General features: G+C 34.2%; 3 protein-coding genes across 9 annotated transcripts; 2 read left to right on the top strand and 1 right to left on the bottom strand.

Annotated features, from left to right (window-relative positions):
* Positions 1 to 872: 872 nt before the first annotated feature.
* Positions 873 to 7,678, top strand: LOC126774039 (neurofilament heavy polypeptide). Of its 4 annotated transcripts, XM_050495337.1 has the most exons (7): positions 873 to 1,132; positions 1,201 to 1,286; positions 3,541 to 3,714; positions 4,041 to 4,147; positions 4,220 to 4,360; positions 4,438 to 5,546; positions 5,617 to 7,678. In XM_050495337.1, exons 1-7 carry the CDS (start codon positions 1,090 to 1,092, stop codon positions 6,798 to 6,800), a joined length of 2,844 nt encoding a protein of 947 aa, XP_050351294.1. In that variant the 5' UTR covers positions 873 to 1,089; the 3' UTR covers positions 6,801 to 7,678. The 4 variants fall into 4 exon arrangements, with proteins under 4 accessions (XP_050351294.1, XP_050351297.1, XP_050351295.1 ...); XM_050495338.1 differs by lacking the exons at positions 873 to 1,132; positions 1,201 to 1,286 and adding an exon at positions 1,759 to 2,040; XM_050495340.1 differs by lacking the exons at positions 873 to 1,132; positions 4,041 to 4,147.
* Positions 7,679 to 7,998: 320 nt separating this feature from the next.
* LOC126774068 (acyl carrier protein, mitochondrial) lies at positions 7,999 to 9,299 on the bottom strand. Of its 3 annotated transcripts, XM_050495413.1 has the most exons (4): positions 9,022 to 9,296; positions 8,710 to 8,829; positions 8,561 to 8,674; positions 7,999 to 8,416 (listed from the first exon to the last, which is right to left on the bottom strand). In XM_050495413.1, the coding sequence occupies exons 1-4, from the start codon at positions 9,187 to 9,189 to the stop codon at positions 8,237 to 8,239; spliced, it is 582 nt and encodes a 193-aa protein (XP_050351370.1). In that variant the 5' UTR covers positions 9,190 to 9,296; the 3' UTR covers positions 7,999 to 8,236. The 3 variants fall into 3 exon arrangements, with proteins under 3 accessions (XP_050351370.1, XP_050351369.1, XP_050351368.1); XM_050495412.1 differs by lacking the exon at positions 8,710 to 8,829 and having other exon boundaries at positions 9,022 to 9,299; XM_050495411.1 differs by lacking the exon at positions 8,561 to 8,674 and having other exon boundaries at positions 9,022 to 9,295.
* Positions 9,300 to 10,322: 1,023 nt separating this feature from the next.
* On the top strand, positions 10,323 to 22,582 carry LOC126774044 (protein HID1). Of its 2 annotated transcripts, none has more exons than XM_050495359.1 (17): positions 10,323 to 10,457; positions 10,530 to 10,743; positions 11,484 to 11,629; positions 11,951 to 12,004; positions 12,290 to 12,489; positions 13,024 to 13,165; positions 13,392 to 13,463; positions 14,460 to 14,654; positions 16,320 to 16,410; positions 17,086 to 17,316; positions 17,421 to 17,585; positions 17,663 to 17,804; positions 17,960 to 18,063; positions 18,194 to 18,309; positions 18,489 to 18,652; positions 18,883 to 19,041; positions 19,582 to 22,582. In XM_050495359.1, the coding sequence occupies exons 1-17, from the start codon at positions 10,392 to 10,394 to the stop codon at positions 19,643 to 19,645; spliced, it is 2,325 nt and encodes a 774-aa protein (XP_050351316.1). In that variant the 5' UTR covers positions 10,323 to 10,391; the 3' UTR covers positions 19,646 to 22,582. The 2 variants fall into 2 exon arrangements, with proteins under 2 accessions (XP_050351316.1, XP_050351315.1); XM_050495358.1 differs by having other exon boundaries at positions 18,173 to 18,309.
* The last annotated feature ends 1,455 nt before the right edge of the window (positions 22,583 to 24,037 follow it).

Below are 24,037 nucleotides of genomic sequence, written 5' to 3'. Positions count from 1 at the left end.
TAAAATCACGCACTTGAAATATTATGCAAAATATGAACGTACATAAATTTTATAGTAATTTGTAGTAATTTACCTTCATCAACTCTTGTTTTCAATTATTCTCTTATTAAATATGCTCGCTAAAAATTACACAGGTATATTATTCAAATTCTTGAAAAAATATTTTACATATTAGAAAAATTAACCAATTGAACATTGAAAAGCTCTAACGAACTCATTTTTAAAGCAACTTTAAAGTGACCTAAATATAGGCACATAACAAAATAAACGTATCGAGCATTGCTGTAGCTATCTTCATGTATACCTATGTATATATCGCTGACGTCCGTTTCAATACACACGTATAAATCGTATAATGCGGACACAAGTAATCGATAGACTACGTATATAGATACTATGTATTCCCGTCAACGCCTATGTAGTCCCGGTCATCACTTTGTATGTACTTTATGTTCGGGATTACAGAGAGAAATGGAGTAGTCTTTAGTAACTAACTAAATATTTTTAAACAATACGTGTTTTAGTAAAATAATGTCAAATATAATTAACATTTAATTTATAATTGATATGATAGGTTTTTGCTTGCAAAAACTATCTCATAAATAAATAGGCGTTGAAAAAAATTAAAGCCAACATTAATTAGCGGTATACCTACTCATAGTTTGAGCTTTCATGATTTGTATTTTCTAAGGCGAATTGTTATACAAGTTATTTGAAATTCAATTCAATTGTATATAATAACACAAACTAGACTACACAGATTATTCAATGCAAAATATAAACTATCGATTGCCACATCGATTATTTACCATAGATCAATGATAAACGTGTTTATATTGTCTATCGGTCTCAGCTGTCAGTGACATTTCATCTTCCAAGGGTCAAAACGTAATATTATTTAATAAGGAATTATTGAAATGTAAATTTTCATTCTTGTCAGTGTATTATTTTAAGCCTCCTTATGTAATCAATAATCTAAAATAATATTACAATTACCTTTATTTAACAATTTTATCTCAATTAAATGGAAATAGATAAAAGTATTATAGTAACTATTAGTGATCTTTTTTTAATTTTTAATATTATAACATGATGGTTTCGAATTTGCAACTACAGGAAAAGTATAATAAAAGTACGATACGTTTCTAAAACTTTTATGTTATTGTATGATTAGATATTAACGTCAGCTTTACATTTCAGTTAGGAAAAACTTCTGCTTTTATTTGGACATTCAAGAACCTAGTTTATCTAGATCTATTTCGCGAAGGTTGCAAGATATGGGTTTGGTAAGTAGACGCATAGTTTTACCGCCAAAAGTTTTCTATCTTACAAAAGAATTAAAGTAGTTATTAGCTCGAACGTTTCAATGCAGTTTTGTGGTTATGTATAATATAAAGTAAACAATTTATATACACAGCTCTAACACAAGTCATAAGCTTAATTGTTATTCATTTTTAAATTAGTTGTATTATATGTGTTCCTTTTTATGTCTTATTTGTTTTATATACTCTTGAGTCGTTAAGGATTTTTTAGCTTATTTGTTTCTTTAATCCCGTAATTTATAAAAAAGAAAGTCTGCAAATGACTTACTAGTTGTATTTTTATTTTAAAACAATTTGCTGCTTCATTTATAAAAAATAAAACATATTGCATAAAATATTTTTTAAATATAACAAAATGGAACGTTTTTCTCGCGTTGACCAATACCAAGCTAAAGTCCCCCTTCCACACGATCCAAGCGCCACCGGTGAACAAAACACAAACTAAAGCAAAATATCTCCATCTTGTATGACAGATTTGTGTTTGTTGTTACTTTTCCGATTTTATTTAGTAAATGTGTATAAATTAAATCTAAAAGTATCGTAATTGTTGTTCCAACTCACAGTTAATGCAGTGTACATTTAACGAAAACAACAAACTCAGTGTATATAGTGAATCGAGGAATTTCTAGTAGTGACGAAGTGCCCGTCTCTGTGACTAGTATATAGTTACTTATTTTTGTGATAAGCGGCGCGCGGGGGCCTTGCGGACGGCTTTTGTGTAAGTATATATGCTGTACGATACCTACACGTGCAGACTGACACATCGATCGAGTCAGAATTGTTTAGAAAACAGTTAAAAACAGAGTTGTCGAAGTGGCCTGTTACGCGCGTAGCTAGCGTTCGATTTTAGGTCATCTTTTGTATGCTCGCGTTAGAGCCGCCGTCTCAGCGCAAAATGCATCGTGCCGAGGCCGCGCGCCGCGCTCGATCACGCTGCGTTGCACTACATCCATTTAAAAGCCGTTTGAAATGTAGTTTTCTTTAGCCTACGCGTGTGTATGCTTAATTTTTGACAGTTGATATGGCTTTTAAAACGCCAAGGAGATGTCATTCTTAAGATGTTGTTATTAAAGATGATATTGGTGTGAATTGAGTTGCAAGTGTTATTTTTTTGCGCGGGACGGTTGGCGCGATCCGACTTAGGGCGCGAGCTCGTCCCGCCGGCGTCAATTTGCAGACTGTATTTCAAGGAAAACTCAAGTACTCCGTGACTTCAATTGTATCGTGTCGATGACACGCGTTCACGCACACACATGAGTGTTTTACTAGTAATTGTAACATGAAGCACCAAACTGCTAATATCAGCATTTGCCTTATTTGACATTGCAAAACTGTTGTATTTTAGGTCAATAATTGTATTTAATGCTGACTTTCACATTATGCATCTTCTGCTTACATTTTTTTAAAATAATTAATGACATTTGTAATTAGAGTTGCCACATACAATTTTTATTATAATACATTTTTAATTTATTTCATTTAGCACTGGCAATCTTTAACTAACATAATATAAGTCATTTATTCCACCAAAAATAATAAATAAAAAGCATTTTATACAAAAAAAAATGTATGAAGATATTATTTATTATTATTTCCTTATTTCTAACAGTAACAATTACCTTTGCAATTTTTTTATTATTTGAAATAAACCAAAGACAGACTATTTTATATTTATGTTATTTATTTTAAATTTATAATAACCCAATAAAAAGAAAACTTGTGAATTATCCCCACTGATATATCAGAATTTCATAAGTCCAGCCTATGAAACCTTGAAAAATCTATTAATTTAAGTCTATTTAATTGTGTTTTGTTTTAGATTAAAGGCAAAAATGACCATATGTGCAAAAGCAACAGTTGCATCTGTAAACTTAGCACATTAGCTAAATTAATAATTTAAAGCTACATTAAATCATTATAACATATTATTTTATACAAGATTATATTATATATAAATAGATCATAATATAATCTATTTACACACAATGAATATTAAATTATATGTATATAATAAATATATGTATATATAATTGTAGCCGAGATGGCCTAGTGGTTAGAACTGTGAATCTTAACTGATGATTATGGGTTCAAACCCAGCCATCCACCACTCCACAAAATTCTGCCACATGTGTATTCTACCAAGCCGCATTGAAGCACTGTGGTAGAATAAGCTTCGAAGATAATATTTCATTGAATAAATAAATAATTCATGTTTTAGCGTGAGGAAAGCTTCCTGACATCACGAGTGACACACGTTGTGGGAGCGCGTTCTGAAACAGTCGCGCGATGTGCGCGGCGTGAGGGCCGCGCGCGCGCCGATGCCATGCTCCAGCGGCTCCGTCAGCCGCCCCCGCCCCAACACCACAACTACGTACATCTTACTGTTCAGAAGGTAATAACTAGTGTAGATATACCCACTAGGCCATATCTAATATATAACCTTCCATTGTAGTAGGTAAGCTGGGTGCAAACATGGTAGTTACATTTAAGCATAAATTAAATTAAGCTTTTTAATAAACATTATTCTGTAAAGATTGTAGTGCTTACTAGTATGTAATGGGTAATAAGCCTAGTTTAAATTTATTCAACTTGCATGCAATATATTATGGAGAGGAGCTTAAAAAGTCTTTGTACTTTCTTAAAATAAAATCAACTAACATCTAGTTTTTCCTTGCCATATGTTTATATATCCTTATTGCATATTTATTAATCTTTCAGGCTATAAGTCTATTGGATAAACTGTATGACACATTCTTCACGGCACCGCGTAAAGCGCATGTCAACCTCTTCAGTAAACATTTTATCAAGATTGAGTTTTTGGACAAGTATGGACTAATATTCTACGAATTGTAATTGATGTTCTTTCAAACATTTTAATCCATAAATTTTTATTTCAGATTATGCAGACCTGTTTACAAGGAGTTTGATGAATGGCCTCAAATATCTCTAGAGCCTGACCCACCAAAAGAGAAGAAAGATAAAAAAGACACTCCGGAAAATTTAGTTAACGCAAATCCATCTAACAATCATATACAAAAGTATGTCTACTTTGACAATTTTAGAAAATAAAAAACATATTTACATTATTTGTAATAATTAAAAATTTTGTTTTTAGAATGACTAGAAAAAGTCGCCCGCGTATTAAAGAGAGGGAAGAAAAAGAACAAAAAGGAGGTTATTGTGAAATGTGTAATGCAGACTATGTTGATGCCGCCATACATAGACGATCGCCTCATCATTTAGCTTTTGTTAGAGATCATACAAATTTTCTGGCTCTAGATTCTTTGATAACCTCAGGAACAGATGTTAGCACATTCTTAGACAAGACAATGCCAGTTAATGGAGAAAGACGATCTCTTCGTAAGTTATGCAATGGTGATGTTGAACCTAAGAGTAAAAGATCAAAAAGATCTCAGTCACCAGACAACATTAATGGTAATGTCAGCCCAAGAAGGAATGGTGGTTTGGATGATGAGAAAAAGCACAATACAAGATGCAGTAAAAGAACAAGTGAGTCACAACCATCAGAAGATCGTCAGTATTATAAAGTAGTTGGAGTGAGTACAAAACTCCGTTCAAGTGGTAGTTTTGCAGTTAAAAAGAAGGATTCACCTACTTGTAATGGAACAAAACCATTAGTAGTGAAATTTCGGAAAGTTCGTCGTTCAGAATTGTCCGTGCTAAGCGATGAAGCCGAACAATTTATGTTTCCGAAACGAGCTAGCTCTACTAGCTCTACCTCATCTGATGAAGATGATAAAGGGGAAACATTAAAAACTCGGCGAAAAACGCCGCCAAAACCTCCGCCTCCAATTGAAAGGCAACGTTTGGCAAGACCTGTGGCATTAAAAGAAGAATCTTCAGAGGAAGATAGTTGGCCTGAAGACAAACGGAGACGGAAACGACGAGTTCCTGCAGTAGCTAAACGTGGTAAACGAGTTGCTGGTAGACCACCTGTGGTTGAATGTCAAAAAAAATCACCAGAGCCTGTAGAGCCTGAAAAACCAGTGGAACAGCCTCAACCAGAGCCTGAAGTCAGCCCTCTGAGAGAAGAACCTTCAGAAAGATGCATGAAATGGGAGGATGGAAAACTAAAGTATACCCCTGCTGTAGAACAATTGGAATTTGCTTTTGAATCTGTTCCACGTAGTGAGCCCTGGTTTGAGACATTTAAACGTCAAGATCAAGATAAACTAGTTGCAAGAAATGTTCCTCAGTATTTTGGTAATTATAATTATTATTTTATTATTTATTATTTTAAAACTATTTTCTAACACTAATTTTTTTGTTACAGAACTGTATTCTAAGTCACCAAAGTTACCCTACGAAATTGGTCAGTTACCACCTCTGAAACCCAATTGTTGCCCTTTGAGCGACCTTGTTAAAAGGGAAGAAAAGCCTGGACCATCACGGTCTTATGGTACGCGTGGAATGAAGAAACAACGGATAAAGAAAAGAACAGCTGCACTTCTGGCACTAGAGGGCCATCCACGAAAGTCTCCCAGAGAACATGCATCTACATTAGCTATACTTGGCTCTGCAGGTTTATTGCAGACTCGAAAGCATGCAGAAGATACAAAGTCAACAGCGTCTGAAGACACAGTTAGTGATACTCAAAGTAATGTGAAAGTTGAATCGGTCTTATCTGAAACTCAAGAAGCCTCAGAACGACTTCAACAATTCCTCTCTGAAGTATTTGAAGAACCCACAGACTATGAAATATCTTATGATTTAGGTGACGAAACAGCTGTCATAGCATCAAAAAATCTCCCTGATGTTTCAAGTTTAGTATCAGAATGTGATGATTGTGACATTATACGGAATGAAATTAAACAAGGTGCTACAGGTTGCATGCGAGGTAGAAGGGGCAAGTTCAAAAAGAAGAACCGAACTGGTTGGCCTAATAAAAAGAAACAAACCAAAAAAGACTCCCGAACTAGCAGTATGGAACTAGAGCAGAAAGCAGATAGTAGTTTAGATAGGTCATCAGCTGAGCTTCCTGAAGATGAAACAACACGGGACACGCTAAGTGAAGAAAATAATACTTTATCAGAAACAGATGAGAGAACTTTAACAAATGAAAAGTTAAATAGTTTTGAGGCACATAAAAGTGAAACCCCAAAGAAGGATATTAACAATATAACCTTAGAACTAAAAGAAAAAGCCACTCCTATGGTAGTAAACCACAATGATAAAATGCAAAAAGAAGACAGATCATTGCACTTAGATTTAAAAGTTGTATTACATGATAAAATTAATCATAAGACTCCAACAAAGGGTGACAATGAAAAAGACGAGAAAGGGGCGAATCGTTCATCTGCATCAGATGCCGAAGATAAAGATGAAAAAGCTAAGAAAAAGAAGCGCGTTCTGCAGGGTCTATTGTTACAACCGATAGTGAGAGTGGCGCGAGTGGATCCAAACGTCGGCCGAAGACTGCGGTCGGCCGGACGAGCTCGTACAAACCGATTTAGATAGCGCGCGGCCAAACTAACTCGAATCAGTGGGTAAAATGAGCCAATTCGGTTTTCATTAATATCCATGGACAAAGTGGCGTTTTAGATTAATGGACATTATAAATACATTCACATTATTGCTTACCAGTATTTTGGAACTTATCAATGTGAATTTCCTCAATAATTAAAAACAATTGACTGCTCTAGTTAATATTCTAACATTTTTATAAAATGTTGAAAGGTTAAATTTGTTATTTGAGATAATTTGCACAATTATATTTGTTGATGTATCAAAATTTGCAATAGATATGAGAAACAAAAATTTCAGGCAATGTGTGAAGCGTGTACAAATATCCAATAGTAGTGCAACATACAAGACCTGTAGATCAAAATCCTGTTAGCCGTTAACCTCTCCATTTACAAATGATGTTCATATAATTTATTTATTCAAATAATAGAAGAGTAGCAGACCTGTTATGGATTTAGTTTATTTAATAACAAATTTTTCAATAGAAAATGAATTGACTAGTTACAAGGCTCTTTCTTGAGTTAAATTGAAATTGCTTTGTTTTTGAGAAAATATACCTGATATTGTTTGTTATTCAGAAACACATTTATTATATGTGTGTTTAGATTGATGCATGTGAGAATTTTTTTATTTGAAAGATTTTAGAATGTAAATATAACTTGTAATATATTTTTTTGTTAAATATTAGCATGAGTGTACAAGCAGCAATGTGAATTTAAACACTGAGAGCTTAGTCTGTACATAAATTGATTTTTTGTATGCTTAAAGTATGTTTTCTTTTTTCATTGGATGAAAGTTGTTAAATACCAAGTTTCGTCTAGTAAAGTTGTATAAAATAAAATATTAATTATATATCTGTTCTTTTCTTTACTTTACAAATAAAATTATGAAATGTTCTTAACATATGGATAATGTTAAGCTTTTTTTTTGCATATTATTTGCATTGTCCATCTTTAGTTCTGCAAGTAATATCTTATTAAAATTGAACAATTAGCTTTAAAAAAAAGGATTTCCAATGTAAAGAAAAATTAATTAAAAGACAGTAAAACTTTTTTCTTCATTTTTGCTCTGGTAAAGGCTAGAAATTACATGTTAGGCTAAATATAAGTGTGATCTTAAAAAAAAAATTATATAAACTTCTTTTTATTGAAGCATTAAATTAGGTTTACATTGATCAAATGAAAAGCAAATGATCTATTCTAACAGCCATATAATCAATAAAAACAATTTACACTTTATACATCTCCTTTAGATGTCCAGCCATATTCACATTGTTCATTCTTAAATGAATATGTTAATTAAATGTCCTATATACTAAGCTGAATCGCAAATACCTTAGACCAAGTGGTGAATATTTAAAAAAAACTTGTCTAGGATGTACTATTGATAATTTGGTCTAAGATCACTGAGATTAGTTAGTTTTAAATGATTTATTCATAAATATCTTCCTTGTCCGCAACATATTGAACAATGTCTTTGGGTTTAAGAAGTCTCTCAGCGTCTGAATCAGGGATTTCAAAGCCAAACTCATCTTCCATAGCCATGATGATTTCAACATGATCAAGGGAATCCAGCCCTAGATCATTTATGAAGTGGGAGTCAAGAGATAACTGAAATAAAAAAAAAAGTTCCTTTAGTATTTCCAATACAAGGTAAAATTAATATGTAAGATGAATGAAGTTAGAAAAATTAGGTCTTAAAGTAAATTATATACAAGACTAAAATACATTTTGAATAAACAATAATCGGACTACCTTCTCTGGGCTAATTTTGTCATATAGTTGAAGAACTAGAATCACTCTACTTTTTATAAGATCGAGTGTAAGAGGAGGCCCGGCGCTATAGTTCCGAACTCCGATTTTCTGTTTCTGAAACAAAATTGACAAAAATAAATGTAGAGTACCTGAGTTGAAACCAGTTTGTCGTAAGCCTTGCACACTTTCATCACTCGCTCTTCGATCTCCTCCTGTGTTATTTTACGCACGGGCCCGGTAGCGAATTGTCGTTTACGCTGATATTGAACCTAAACATTATAGCACCACTGTACTTTCGTTATGCAATAACAGAAATAGGGTTATGTTATTGATTGTATAAAAAACCTTGGATACTACATTAAAATTAAAAACTAACTTTAAGAAAGTAATGTGTTTACCAAGAATTTTAATAGATTTTTCGGTAAACGTTTAATAATGTGTATTGATCGAAAATGCCTTACCCCATTCTGTAACTGCTGGATATTATATGTTCTAGCGATAGCTTTGGCTGTATGATATTTTTGCTGTAACGCTACAGTTGACAATTTGCATACAACAGGCGTTTTATAAGAAGTGGATTTTCGTAATAATCCATTAAAAGCATTTCGAACAAGATTTGCTGCAGCCATTTTTTCGCTTCAAAGTTCCATAGACAAAATTATATAGATGACAACAGCAGCTTAATGTTACCAGGTTTCACGACAAGCAGAACCTTCAAACTGCTTACTACTTAGTTTAACAGTTAACTAAGCATTGCTGCAACCATAGAGATAAAGTTAATAGTTTTGCAGTTGTTGCCGTTGAACAATTTTATTTATTTATTTTTAATGGTACATATTAAATTTTATAAACATCAAATATTAACATATCATTACCAACGAAAGTTTCCAATGATTGATTAACACATAACAGGCGTAGATGCAACGGATAACGGATAAAATTATCAATCAATTAGAAATTAAATTTGACGAGTGAGATATAATATATATCACAATCTAAAAACATCTGGTTATACTTAGAAGTCCTATTTAGAAATACATTTTTAGCTAATTTAGTTTTAGTTACAGGAACATAGAATGTTTCCTTACGCCTAGCGTTGATACACGGACAATGGAAAAGAATGGACAATTTCAAAACACATTACTATAACTACACGTATTTTACTGGTGGTAGAGTTTTGTGTAAGCTCGGGTAGGTGCCACCCACTCATCAGATATTCTGTTGCAAAACAGCAGTACTTGATATTGTTGTGTTCCGGTTTGAAGGGTGAGTGAGCCAGTGTAATTACATGCACAAGGGACATAACATCTTAGTTCCCAAGGTTGGTGTCGCATTGGTGATGTAAGCGATGGTTAATATTTCTTACAATGCCAATGTTTATGGGCGTTGGTGACCACTTACCATCAGGTGGCCCATATGCTCGTCCGCCTTCCTATTCTATAAAAAATAATAATAAATACGATAAAGTATTTGATATGATGATTGCATTAATAATAATGTAGTTCTAATTCATTCATTCATCAAAAATTATCATAATCTTCTATCATAAGTTCTGACTGATAAATGACAATATTAAATCATAATTTTAATATAAATACAAGTTAATATAACAACTATACAAATTCGTTTATGGATTAAACGTATGTCTAATTGCCGAACTGCTGCCTAATTGCTGACCTGGCACACTACAAAATTGGAGTAAAACCCAAATCAGCAAATTGTCAACTTTAAAGTTGTCAGTTGTCAAATCACAAATGTCATTTTAATTTTGTTTTGTGCAGACGTATGTTGGAAATGATTTTATTGTTTTATAAATAATTTAGTAACAGAAATGGGTAACGCGGATACAAAATTAAATTTTAGGAAAGCTGTTGTTCAGCTCACATCAAAATCTCAGGTTATTTATAAATTAACGTCGTACTCAAGTTACGTTGTTTCGAAATTTATTGATTAAATGTATTAATTTTAGCCTATCGAAGCGACTGATGACACTTTTTGGGATCAATTCTGGTCAGAGACTGTTACAAATGTACAAGATGTATTCGCTTTGGTACCTGGGGCGGAGATACGTGCATTACGTGAGGAGTCACCAAACAATTTAGCTACACTAGTATACAAGGCTGTTGAGAAGTTAGCTAAAATTGTTGATAGTAGCTGTAGAACTCAGCGTGAACAACAAACAGGTATGCCCTTGAATATTTCATAGAGTTTTAAACCACTCTTGTTCACTATGTTTATTTATTGCAACTTGTGGATTAAAATCTTATATGATAATCAAATCCAACACTGGGTCAGTGGTGAATAAAATAATTTGTGTTATTTACGAATTGAATAGTGGAGCTAGTCCAGAAAGGATTTATTGACTATACTGTACATAGGTAGAGAATTAGGTGTTAAAAGGTTATCTTTACTTTTCATGTTTAAACAATGTTTGTAAGTTTTTATTACTTAAGTGTAAGTGAATATTATAGATAACTAATATACTAAAAACATTACAAAGGGATAACTCTAAAATAACAAATAGCTGAAACATCTTGTTTTACAGAAATAAATACAATTTCTTTTAATAAATTTATATAAGACAATACTATGAAAATCACCTATATATATTAATCAAGTTTATCAATGTTGTTAGTTGTTTTGTCTTATGTACATGTAGGCACATTAAAACAACATTGATACAAAATGAAGATCAGATATATTAAAAGCAGAGAAATAAATCAATATTGATACATATCTTTATACATTTATGGATGCACACACACACACATTTGTGGACACATGGAGTTTAAATATAGGAGATAAATTATCATTAAAAAAACATAAAGAAAGCAATGATGCTTTTTGAACTAAACTTTAATTTACGAAGTAACATATGTTATGTTTATATAACACTTAATGATTATTAATATGTTCCTTGCAGCCTTGAATGTGGCACGATTGCTGACCCGAGTGCTGCCTTACATGTTGGAAGAACCGGAATGGCAAAGCTTCTTCTGGTCTTTGTTGCCATCTGCGTCTGAGAACGAATCAATTCCTCTAGCACAATCGCTCATCAATGCTATTTGTGTAAGCAGTATTTTGTAGATATTTTACTATGATAAGTATTAAGCGAAATATATTGTTAACGAATAAAACATCTTGAATCTAAGTTGAAGGTTCTAATTTTTTTAGTTTTAATTGTTGTGTGATGTGATGATGTGAACATATTAATCTCCTCAGTTTAGTTCAGCAGCCTTAGCAGCTTTTGGGCATTTCCAAAACAAATGCAGTTGTAGTACCCGCAAATGGGTACTGCAACTCAAATACAACTATAGTAATTTCGAATAATATTTACCGGTTTTAGTTAAGTATATAAAACGAAAATGTCATATGTAATTTTGTTTACAGGATCTCCTCTTTTGTCCAGATTTCACAGTCGTAAGCACAAAGAGATCAGGACCAGTAAGTAATTTGTGAACTATATGTTAAGTCTATATAATGAGTAGTTTGACTTTCATTATTTTTAAATTTAAAAAAAAAAAAAGTCTCCAATGTATTATTTCAAACAAAATTAAATAGAGCTCATCCTACAATACAATATCTTTATATATTGTTTAACCAAGAAATCCACTTTTTTTTTGGGTTTTAATTGATAAATTTTAGCAAAAAGAAAAGATCATTCGTTTGCTAGGATATAGAATTCGTCCAGTATGCCTTGTCGGCCGCTAACCCGTCCCCGGCCCGCAGGAGCGCGCGGAGGAGCTGTCGTCGCTGGACAGCTGCGAGTACATCTGGGCGGGCGGCGTGGGCTTCGCGCGCAGCCCGGCGCGCAGCTCGGCGCACGAGGCGGCGCGCGCCGAGCTGCTGCGCCTGCTGCTCACGTGCTGCAGCGAGACCGTGTACAAGCCGGCCGCGCTGGCCGCCTCGCACCACAACAAGTGGATCGCGTGAGTACCGACTCGCGCGCCGAGCTGCTGCGCCTGCTGCTCACGTGCTGCAGCGAGACCGTGTACAAGCCGGCCGCGCTGGCCGCCTCGCACCACAACAAGTGGATCGCGTGAGTACCGACTCGCGCGCCGAGCTGCTGCGCCTGCTGCTCACGTGCTGCAGCGAGACCGTGTACAAGCCGGCCGCGCTGGCCGCCTCGCACCACAACAAGTGGATCGCGTGAGTACCGACTCGCGCGCCGAGCTGCTGCGCCTGCTGCTCACGTGCTGCAGCGAGACCGTGTACAAGCCGGCCGCGCTGGCCGCCTCGCACCACAACAAGTGGATCGCGTGAGTACCGACTCGCGCGGCGAACTCTATGGATGAGATGAGTTAGATATTCGTTGTAGAAACGCCCGTGTAGGGATTTTCATAACGACCTCGAAAAATACGTACAAAAAAGTGTTGTGAAAAAATTTGCAAAATATTTCATGATATTTTTCCAAGTAAATGTGTCATACTTACTTTTTTAAATAGATTATTGTTTTTCATCAGATATTTAACAAGTTCCGAGAACCGTCACGCGTTGCCTCTGTTCACTTCGTTACTGAACACGGTGTGCTCGTATGATCCGGTCGGGCTCGGTCTTCCATACAATCATTTGCTGTTCGCCGATACCCTCGAGCCCTTGGTTGAGGTAAATTACGAGATATTTTTTTGAAAGAAGCTATTTAGTTGCGCTATTATTACAAGCTACCCGCGATAAAATTGTATCGTACCTGAAATAATAAAAATGGAGATATCCCTGGACAAACAAGCATTAATGAAAATAATATTTTTGTGTTGGTAACGTGTAAATAGATATTCTAACTTTAAAAAGGGCATATATGCTTGTATAGTTGATTTCACCGCGTTCCTTACAGGTAGCGCTCCAAGTTTTGATCGTGACGTTAGACCATGACACGAGTAACGCGGTCAACGAGGATTCGGACGAGGTATTTGAAACCGTATGATTGAATTATTTATTGAATGTTTCAAATATTTGTTTCTCGTATTTTATAATTTTTTTGGATTTTTTTTTTTATAGAATAAGAAGGCGGACGAGCATATGGGCCACCTGATGGTAAGTGGTCACCAACGCCCATAGACAATGGCATTGTAAGAAATGTTAACCATCGCTTACATCACCAATGCGCCACCAACCTTGGGAACTAAGATGTTATGTCCCTTGTGCCTGTAATTATTCTGGCTCACTCACCCTTCAAACCGGAACAAAACAATACCAAGTACTGCTGCTTTGCGGTAGCACATCTCATGAGTGGGTGGTACCTACCCAGACGAGCTTGCACAAAGCTCTACCACCAGTAAAATTGATATAACTCATCTATAGAAACAAAAAAAAAAACTAGAAATTTGGTTAATAAACAGTGGAAAAAGGTATATTGTCTTTCCCTATTTATATTATAGAATTCCACTGTTGTTAAAAATGTTGCACGGGTTTTGTTCTGTAACATGTACAATATATCCATAATCATTGTTTACATAGTTAAACTTGACAGAAAAATCAAATAATATTTAATTGGGTCGATATTTAAAAAACGGGTGAATTTTCACCACGTTTTTCTTATGTACAATAAGTTATCTTCAAGTAGGTATTACAGTAGCCTGTTAATGTCCCACTGCTGGGCTAAGGCCTCCTCTCCCTTTTGAGGAGAAGGTTTGGAGCTTATTCCACCACGCTGCTCGAATGCGGGTTGGTAGAATACAAATGTGGCAGGATTTCAATAAAATTAGACACATGCAGGTTTCCTCACAATGTTTTCCTTCTCCGTCAAGCACGAGATGAATTATAAACACAAATTAAGCACATGAAAATTCAGTGGTGTTTGCCCGGGTTTGAACCCACGATCATCGGTTAAGATTCACGCGTTCGAACCACTAGGCCATCACGGCTTAATTAAGTAGATATTTATCAACATTAATTTGTCTAGCGGCTTCCGGATAACCTCTTCATCAACTACCTATCCCGCATCCACCGCGATGAAGACTTTCAGTTCGCTCTGCGCGGCGTGACAAGACTCCTCAATAATCCTCTTCAGCAGACCTACCTCCCTAATTCAAGCAAAAAGGTGGCCCTACATCAGGAGTTACTGGTCTTGTTTTGGAAGATGTGTGACTACAATAAGGTATTATGTTAAATATAATATTTTTCAGACAGGTTTTTCTTTTCTCGATTAAGGTAAATAATGTCTTCCAAACCGATTTCGACCACGGTGGTCAATCTCAAGAGAGATTACCCAACTACGCAGAAGATATTACAGTGCACAAGTGTTTGTGCAAACACAGGTTCACTCTCTATTCCCTAACTCTCATAATCTGATGGGACGGCAGTCCGACACGACCGGAAAGAGTTCAGGCGCAGGACCAACGGCTATACGTGCTTTCCGAGGCACGGGAGTGTACACTCTTCCCACTTCCAGACTCCGGGATGCTACTGAGAATTTTCTGACAGAAAAACCCAATAACTTTTTTTTTATTGGTCCGACCTGGGAATAGAACCCAAGTCCTCCGCGTCTGCGGCCTTACATCAAGCCACTAGACCAACGAGGCAATCAAAGATAAATATAATTTTTTGTAAGATAAATATAGTGGATGCATTGATTCTTTCAGAATTTTCTCATAATTTCGGAGAAATTGTTGACAGTATCACAACAACACAAGTAAACGTTCAACAGACAGACGCAATACATATGATGACAAAAACGCCTTGGACAGATTATGTACCTGCTGAATTGAAACGCCATTTTATTTATTTATTTATTTAGGATCACCAACATGGCATACAGTAATAATTACAAATTAAAAGTTTACAAACTAATAGGTCTAAGGGTAAAAGTTGCCATACCTTTTGCATGTGGTTACCTATAAGGTAACCACATGCAAAAATGACACTAAGCATCTTAAATAATAATGAAAGAAATAAAGTAAAAATAAATTTTACACAGTCTGGAAGTACAAAATGAAATATAAGCGACATTAATATTACAATACTATTAAAAACTATATATTAACAAAATAAAGACCAATATTAATAAAACTGAGATTAGTTGTTATTAGCCAACAACGAACACCTTAGATAGTTCAACATTATTATGTTGACATTCTTTTTTTTTATAGAATAGGAAGGCGGACGAGCATATGGGCCACCTGATGGTAAGTGGTCACCAAACACCCTTAGACATTGGCATTGTAAGAAATGTCAACCATCGCTTACATAGCCAATGCGCCCCCAACCTTGGGAACTAAGATTTTATGTCCCTTCTGCCGGTGATTACACTGGCTCACTTACCCTTCAAACCGGAACACAACAATATCAAGTACTGCTGTTTTGCGGTAGAATATCTGATGAGTGGGTGGTATCTACCCAGACGAGTATGCACAAAGCCCTACCACCAGTAGATTTTATATGTAAGACTCTTGTCTTAAATTTTACAAGCTCATTTAGCTTATTTTCAAGCTTAGAAAGAGAGCAGCGTCTATAATGGCTAGGATGCGCGGAGTTTCTAACGGTATCCTGAATACATTGATGCTGAAATTGGATAATCCATTTGTTAAACATTGGCGGGAACTTAATGTATCAACTCGTTGTTTTAGACCCCTTATGTATGCTAAATAATAGTTAATATATCTACTAACATAGTTTTTAAGCTTGTACCTAACACCGGATATTTATCTGTAAATAAACATTTATTATTATTATTTGAAAATACATCGACATCTGATTTATTACATATGTTATGCTGTCTGATTAATCTATTAATGGGGGATTTTAAATAAGCTTTTGCTTTTAGAAATTCATGTACTACGTGTTGAAAAGCAGTGACGTCCTCGAAGTTCTGGTGCCGATATTGTATCACCTAAACGACTCACGCGCAGACCAGTGTAAGTATAAACTTTAATATTATCGGTCTTTATACTGCGGTCTAATTATAGATTTATAGATTGCACATTAAATTCAAATATCAAGTAGGCTTTAAAAAAAACACCTTTATTATTAATTATAATTTTTCGCTTTGATGAATGAAGATTATTCAGAGAGGAACCAGCAACAAACTCAGAAAACACTTTCTCATCCTTATGTACCATTTATGAAATCAATTAATACTAACTTTTTTAAATCTATATAATCTTGTACATAATAATTAATTAAGCTTTTGACTTTAAATCAAATTATAATGATCATAATGATATCGCTCACACAATAAATTATGTCAATATTTAATCTGGAGGGAAATCACTGATTCATCAGTTGTGCTACTATAAGAATATTTTATATTTCCGTATTCCATTTTGAAGAGACATTCAAATAGGATAGTTTTATAATTACTCTATGACCTTGTGATCATAATATCAATGATTTTCTAGATGGCAACACATTTAAAAAACTAAAATTGTATCTTACAATGCCATTGTCTATGGATATACCATTTACTATGAGATAATCCATATATTTTATTGTGTTCTTTTTTTTTTAAATTTAGTATTTACTTCATGAAACAAAGAACCATATTCATAATATGAAATAACATGTTTAATTAAATTGCTAATGTCCCACAGCGCGCGTTGGCCTGATGCACATTGGTGTGTTCATCTTGCTGCTCCTGTCTGGCGAGAGGAACTTCGGCGTTCGTCTTAACAAGCCGTACACCGCCACCGTACCCATGGACATCCCGGTGTTCACCGGCACACATGCGGACCTGTTGGTCGTCGTCTTCCACAAGATCATCACCACTGGCCACCAGAGACTGCAGCCGTTATTCGATTGTCTGCTCACGATCCTCGTTAATGGTAACGAATTAAATATATTAGAGATTTTAGTTTTTTTAAACTGAGATTTAGCTTTTAAAAAATCCAAAATTTTAATGTTAAAAATAAAAACAAATTAATTCCAGTATCGCCATACTTGAAGACACTCTCGATGGTGTCCTCGACGAAGCTTCTCCATTTGCTCGAGGCGTTCAGCACACCCTGGTTCCTGTTCTCGAGGCCCCATCACCATCACCTCGTCTTCTTCCTCTTGGAGATGTTCAACAACATGATTCAGTATCAGTTCGACGGTAAGTGCTCGCTAACATCATAAGCAGTCGATAGATTCAGATGAAAAGATATTTCCAATAGAACGTGCACCTCGCAGGAAACTCCAACTTGGTGTACACGATCATCCGCAAGCGAGGCGTGTTCCACGCGCTCGCCAACCTCCCGCACGAGCACGCCGCCATCGCGCGCTCCCTGGCCGCCGCGCGCGCGCCGCCCGCCGCCGGCGAGGCGCTGCCGAGGTACGTTGCGCCCGTCGCGTGTGACACGCTACACTCCCGGTACATGAAGCAGCTATTATTTGCATCAAAATTTATCGACTGATCAATAAGTTGATGTTTGTGTAGCTAATAATTAATAATAATTAGCTCATAATTGATAGCGTCAACGTACGCAGGTCCCGCAGCGCCGAGTCGGTGGCGGAAGCTGCGATGGAGGGATCGCGACCTGCGCAACCTGCAGAGCCCGGCACGCTGAATGCCACGTTGCCCGACACACCAGGTGACCACAATATAGAATGACTCAAAACACAAACACAGAAAGCGCAGTATGGAGTGTATGGCTGCTTTTCACCAAAATACAAACTACATGATTTTAAAAACTTAATTAGTGCAATTTGTGTACAACGAAGCGATCGCGACGATGACGGAGCGCGAGTCGGCGCACCCGCCGGCGCGCGAGCAGCTGCTGCCGCGCCGCGACGGCGACGGAGAGGACCGCAGCCCCGAGCGCGCGCGCGTCGCGCAGGTGCGGCCATACATTGTTTCAGTATATTATTTTCGTCAAATTCGAATATTTCATCTTGCTTCTTGCGGTTGTAACTCACATCTTGATTTAACGATAATTTCTTTTATTATTATAATTAAAGATGACGAATTAAACTCCTTATCATGAGGTAATTAAATTAAAAAAAAATGATCACACAGAAGGACGGGCTGCGCGTGGGCGCGGAGGCGGGCGGCGCGGGGGAGGGCGAGTGGCGGCCCAGCGGGGAGTGGGTGTCGAGTTGGCGCGGCCGCCTGCCGCTGCAGACCATCATGCGCCTGCTGCAGGTGCTCGTGCCGCAGGTCGAGAAGATATGCATCGACAAGTTAGTGCTAAATTACGACTATAAACGTAAATAATTACTTTTACTTAACTTAGTTATAATACATCCAAATTAATTTTTAAATATTTACGAACTTTATTAATATATATTAATTGCTATAACTAAATGTCAAAAACAACATTACCTCACCTCAACCTCTAGACAAAGAAATCAAAGGTAAAAGATATTACGAGATATCTAATCCGTATTTTATGTAATTTGTTCCATTCCAGAGGTCTGACAGACGAGTCCGAGATCCTGCGCTTCCTGCAGCACGGCACGCTGGTGGGGCTGCTGCCCGTGCCGCACCCCATCCTCATCCGCAAGTACCAGGCCAACGCGGGCACGGCGGCCTGGTTCCGGACCTATATGTGGGGAGTTATATACATACGGTATGTACTAGTACACTTGTATCAATTATATTTTATTTTCTTTGCTTCATTGGTCTTTATAGCTGCAAATCTTGAGCTTCAAATACGGGTAGGCCTAGTAAAAAGTGTTTGCATTTGGCGGTTAATAAATTCTCATTAGCAGTCCGGAAATTTGTAGTTATGAAGGTGCTAACCTCTTCAAAGCTCGAAAAGCACATAAAGCCTTTCATCCTGTGCCCGAACTCTTTTCAATCGAGTTTGATTTTTATAACTTACGTATGTTTTGTATTAGAATATGGAAGTTGCAATGCCATTATTCAAACATAAAATCTGTACAAAAATTTATATATAAATTTTTTTTTTTTGGAGTAACACTGATTGAATGCCTTAAATAATATTTATAGTTTTAAGTATGTATAATTGTATAGTTTACTTTTTAAAACCAATTTAGATAAACTACAATATGCTTTGATTTTAAAAGATATTAATGAAATATTTCACTATCTCTAAACATAAATCATATCATCATGATATTAAATAGTTTGTGTCTGCTATTTCCAGTAATGTGGACCCGCCGATATGGTACGACACGGACGTGAAGCTGTTCGAGATACAGCGAGTATGATCGTATGTCTCGCTCACGCACATAGTTACAATTTGTAATATCGTATTGAATAGAATAATTTCATATATGTTGTTGAAACATCACATCGCTGGGTCAAATTTATTTATTGCACTTGAAGGTAAATACATAAAATATATTTATGAATATGTTATTTAATGATGATAGAATGTAAGTAGGAGCATCTGTTCGTAGTTTTCGTCGTTCTAAAATCTGTTTACATTTTGTACAATTCAATGAAACGAATATGAAAATTTCACCTTCTAGATATTTGTATATAACACTTGAATACACATAAGCGTTGCCAATAATATATGTATGTGGGTAAATGCTTTTATATTTGTGAATATTGACTCTTTTTTTTTATTAAATTTTATCTGCTTTACTTATAAACGTTTAGTGGGTTTTAACACTGATTTCTGTCATCATCGACTCAAATTAGAAAAAAAACGGCATTGTTTTGCGAATTATTCCCCCTTAAAGAAGCCCCCTATGTAAAGGCGGTATACTGAATATTACTATAATTAATTAGCCTTAATAGCTTTTTCACGCTTCACTCAGATAAGCTGCATATATTGAATAGTGTATTTCAAGCACTGCTGCTTTCTAGTTTATAGCCTGACATTTTTAATCTATATCTTGATTAGCACAGGTTACCTCGACCTAATTTTAATATTTTAAAATTTATTTTAAGTGGCCCGAATCATTGTTTTTAAAAAAAAAACAAATAAAAAAAAGTTCGCAGCAGTACATACACGCAGAGAACCAATCGGTGCAATATACAAAACCTCAACAAATATGTAGGTTTTATGCAGTAGGTCCTATGCTTTTGTTATATATAAACATAGTACTTAAAAAGTCGATAAATGATTATTTTAATGTTGTATAACTGTCTAAATTATTTAGAAATTGTAACAAAAATGTTACTGCAACTTGAAAGTAGTTATGGGGATGTAATCAATTGAAAAATATAACATCCATCGATCTCATGTGTGCAATGTTTACCAATTATAATTATTATGAAATGCTTTCGGTGTTGCAATCCTAAATTTGCCACCAAGGTGAAATATTTCATAGCAATATTTTCAGAAAAAAAAATTACACGCAAGTCATATTTAAATATATGCACTAGTTCTTCAGTAATATGACAGAGAACGGGTAATTTTTCACACCTGTGCAATTGAAAATTACTAGAAAGACATTTACTAATTTTCTTGTATTAATAAGCATTATTAAAAGCATAACAACCGCAATTTTGAAACGGAACATTTTCTATCCGATTACAAAAATCGATAATCGATTCTACATACCGATTAAAGTATAGATTCAATAATCGAATAATCCGGTGGACAGAGTATAACAAAATCTTGACAGTTCTAAGACTGTCGTTTTGGTTTCGCATTAGAAAGAGATAGTAATAGTAAATAATAATGCCAGCTATAAACTAGGAATCTCAATCACCAATGAGCTAGTTTACAAAACAAATGAACATGACGCAGTATATAATATTATTTTAGTACTATGCCAAGAATAAAATTAGTTTTATCGAATAATTTTTTAATCTTATATTTAAGTCTTCATTAGTCAGTCGCTATATTTGCATGTTATTCATGTATACTAATATCTTATGTAAAATAGTGAGATTATAAATTTAAACGTTGATTTATTATTCCAAATTATATTTAAATGTAGTACCTGTCGTAATGACTTTGATGTAACGAATGAATGAAATTTAAATTATGTTCTATATTTAAAATTATCGACTAATTGTACTTACCTAAATAGGAATCGAAAAATACGTAATATAAACATGAAAGCCTGTTTTATTTATATTTTAATATTTCCTTCTTCAACAATCTATTTTATTATATATTTTTTTTAGTGTCGTCCCCTCATGGGAAATATAAATTTTAAATATGAAAATCTTTACCAAAAGGCAAGGCAAAAGTATTGCACCATACAGCCTGTTCATTATTTTGCCGTGTGACAATTTTGTATTCGATTTGTCGATTTAAAATGTTTGTTATAGTCTTAATCAATTTTTAACCGAATATTAATGTGATAATGGTCTATATATATTTTGTTTTTAATTTTAATCTTAAAATTTATATCAAGTGACAGGTATTTCAATGTGTAAACGTTATTTAAGGCTCATAATATTGAATTTGACTCCTAGTCATATGCGTTTTTCTTTGTTCTATTTAATTTAGTGTGTAATATCAGTATTGCATTTCATTTTGTGGGTATGTTTGCTACTATTGGTCTTTATACACATTCCATTTTATATTCTGTGTTTTTTTTATTAGAATATTCCATTAGAATTTTGTTTGTTTTTTTGTTTACCAAATGATTAATAAAAAAAATAATTTTCAATAAATGCACTACCTGTTTATAAATAATTATAACTAGCATTGTTTAGTTAGAGTAAATATATTTGTTTTATAATATCACTAATGTACTTAATGTTATTAATTTAAATACATGGAACCGTGAGCTTAATTTTATTTATTTTATCCTTCCTTAATTAAACCCATTACCCCAACTTTTTTTTATTACTTAATTGATGGTTGATTGAAATTAATTCTAAAATTTGCCTGTTTTCGTCAACGCATAGCGCACAAACTGAACCATACAACTAAAGAGGGCCAACTACGTATTACAGTACCAGCTACTTCGATCAGAACTGTGTTATTGTTATGCAGGACCCCCCCCCCCCCAGTCATCCAGTTTTTGGTGCTTATTCCGCCACGTTGCTCCTGCTTGGATATTAGTTCCGCCGAGCATGATATTCGTTATAAACACTAATTTAATTAAGCTTGCGACGCTAGTCTTTACTCCTATGAATAATTATTTTAGTATAATTTTAATCGTTTTTTGGTTGACATTTTAAATAAGAATTTTTATAAATTATTTAATCATTAAAATAAAAGATGTGATACAGTTACAATGTTTTACTTGAAGCGTCGGTTACAAAGACGAACGCAGTCCCTTCTATAAAGGTACATAAAAAAATAACATTGTTCATTAACAACGAACGCGAAATAAATACATCACATTAAATATTAACTAACATGACTAATCTAGTTTACAATTACCTATAACACAGACTTCACTAAGTTTTTTTTTTCATGAAACATTTTTGTAGCCGGCATTTTCATTGGTTTTTTATAGTATGGATACATTTTGATGAATAGACCTTACACTGAGGGTTTCTTAATTTCATTAAATTGTTGCAATAAAGTAATATTAACAATAATTTGAACAAGATCGATTTTTTTATAACTAATTTCAAAAGCTGAAAATGCAGGAATGTAATCAGTAAACTATAAATTGTAAAATCAACAATTAAATTTTTATCTCCATTTGCTTGAGGAGCAAAAATTAGGACCGCTTTTCTGACCTTAGATTTATTTAAAATCAATTTAATTATAAGTATAAAAAATACTTTGCTACACTAAAACACTGGACGATATATTAATTCCATTGAATTTCTTGTTTTAATTATTACTACAAAATAATTTTATATTAGTTTTAAGAAAATATATATAGTATATAGAATTAAATTTTTACCTAAAGGAATAATATGATTTTTGACTAGAAAGAATAATCCTTAAACATTGATTTAATATTGTGTGTAAAATTATGGACACTATATTTTGACAGCAAAAACATGTCCATCGCCAGTTTTGTAAAATATACATTTCTAATGAGTTTATTTTTAATTCGTACATATTGGACAAAATCTTAAAACAGATAAACAAATTGTAGAACAAAGTGCATGTTAGTTTTAGGTACAGAGCAACTTATTTATTATATATATTTTATATATTATTTTTTTCCCCCTTGTCTGACGTTTATCTACACTATGTGAGCGCAAAATATTCTGCCAATATCACATATAAATTAGATTTTTTTTTATTTAGAATTTAGAACAAATTTTAATCATTCTGTCTGATATAAATTGTTGTATTTGGTTTTTTAATATTATGGATATATTTTTTTCAGACAAAGGTAATTGGTAATCTAGACAGTTTTTAAATTCCTATTGATCAAATTAATAAATAATTCCAACCGATGATAATTATTTAAATATGAAATAATTTACAAATAATTGTTTATTTATATTTAAGAAATATGTCCAATGTTTGAATATTTTTTAAAACTGTTTTTATGTTTGTGATTAACACATTACTTTATATGAATAAAATTGTTATTCATACAAAATGTAAACAATGAAGACTGAATTAGATTATAAAGTGTTATTTCTAACTAAATAATATTTCAGTATAAATATATTAAAAAGTAATTAATTTAGTCTAAGTATATCTCCAAAAAATTACAAAATGATTAATTCATCAATCTAACATTTGTTTATATTCTATTTGAACAGAATAT

The sequence above is a fragment of the Nymphalis io genome, chromosome 15 (genome assembly GCF_905147045.1).
Source record: "Nymphalis io chromosome 15, ilAglIoxx1.1, whole genome shotgun sequence".
NCBI lineage: Eukaryota > Metazoa > Arthropoda > Insecta > Lepidoptera > Nymphalidae > Nymphalis > Nymphalis io.
The sequence above is the reverse complement of the archived record's forward strand: the minus strand, read 5'-3'. Positions and strand labels throughout refer to the sequence as shown.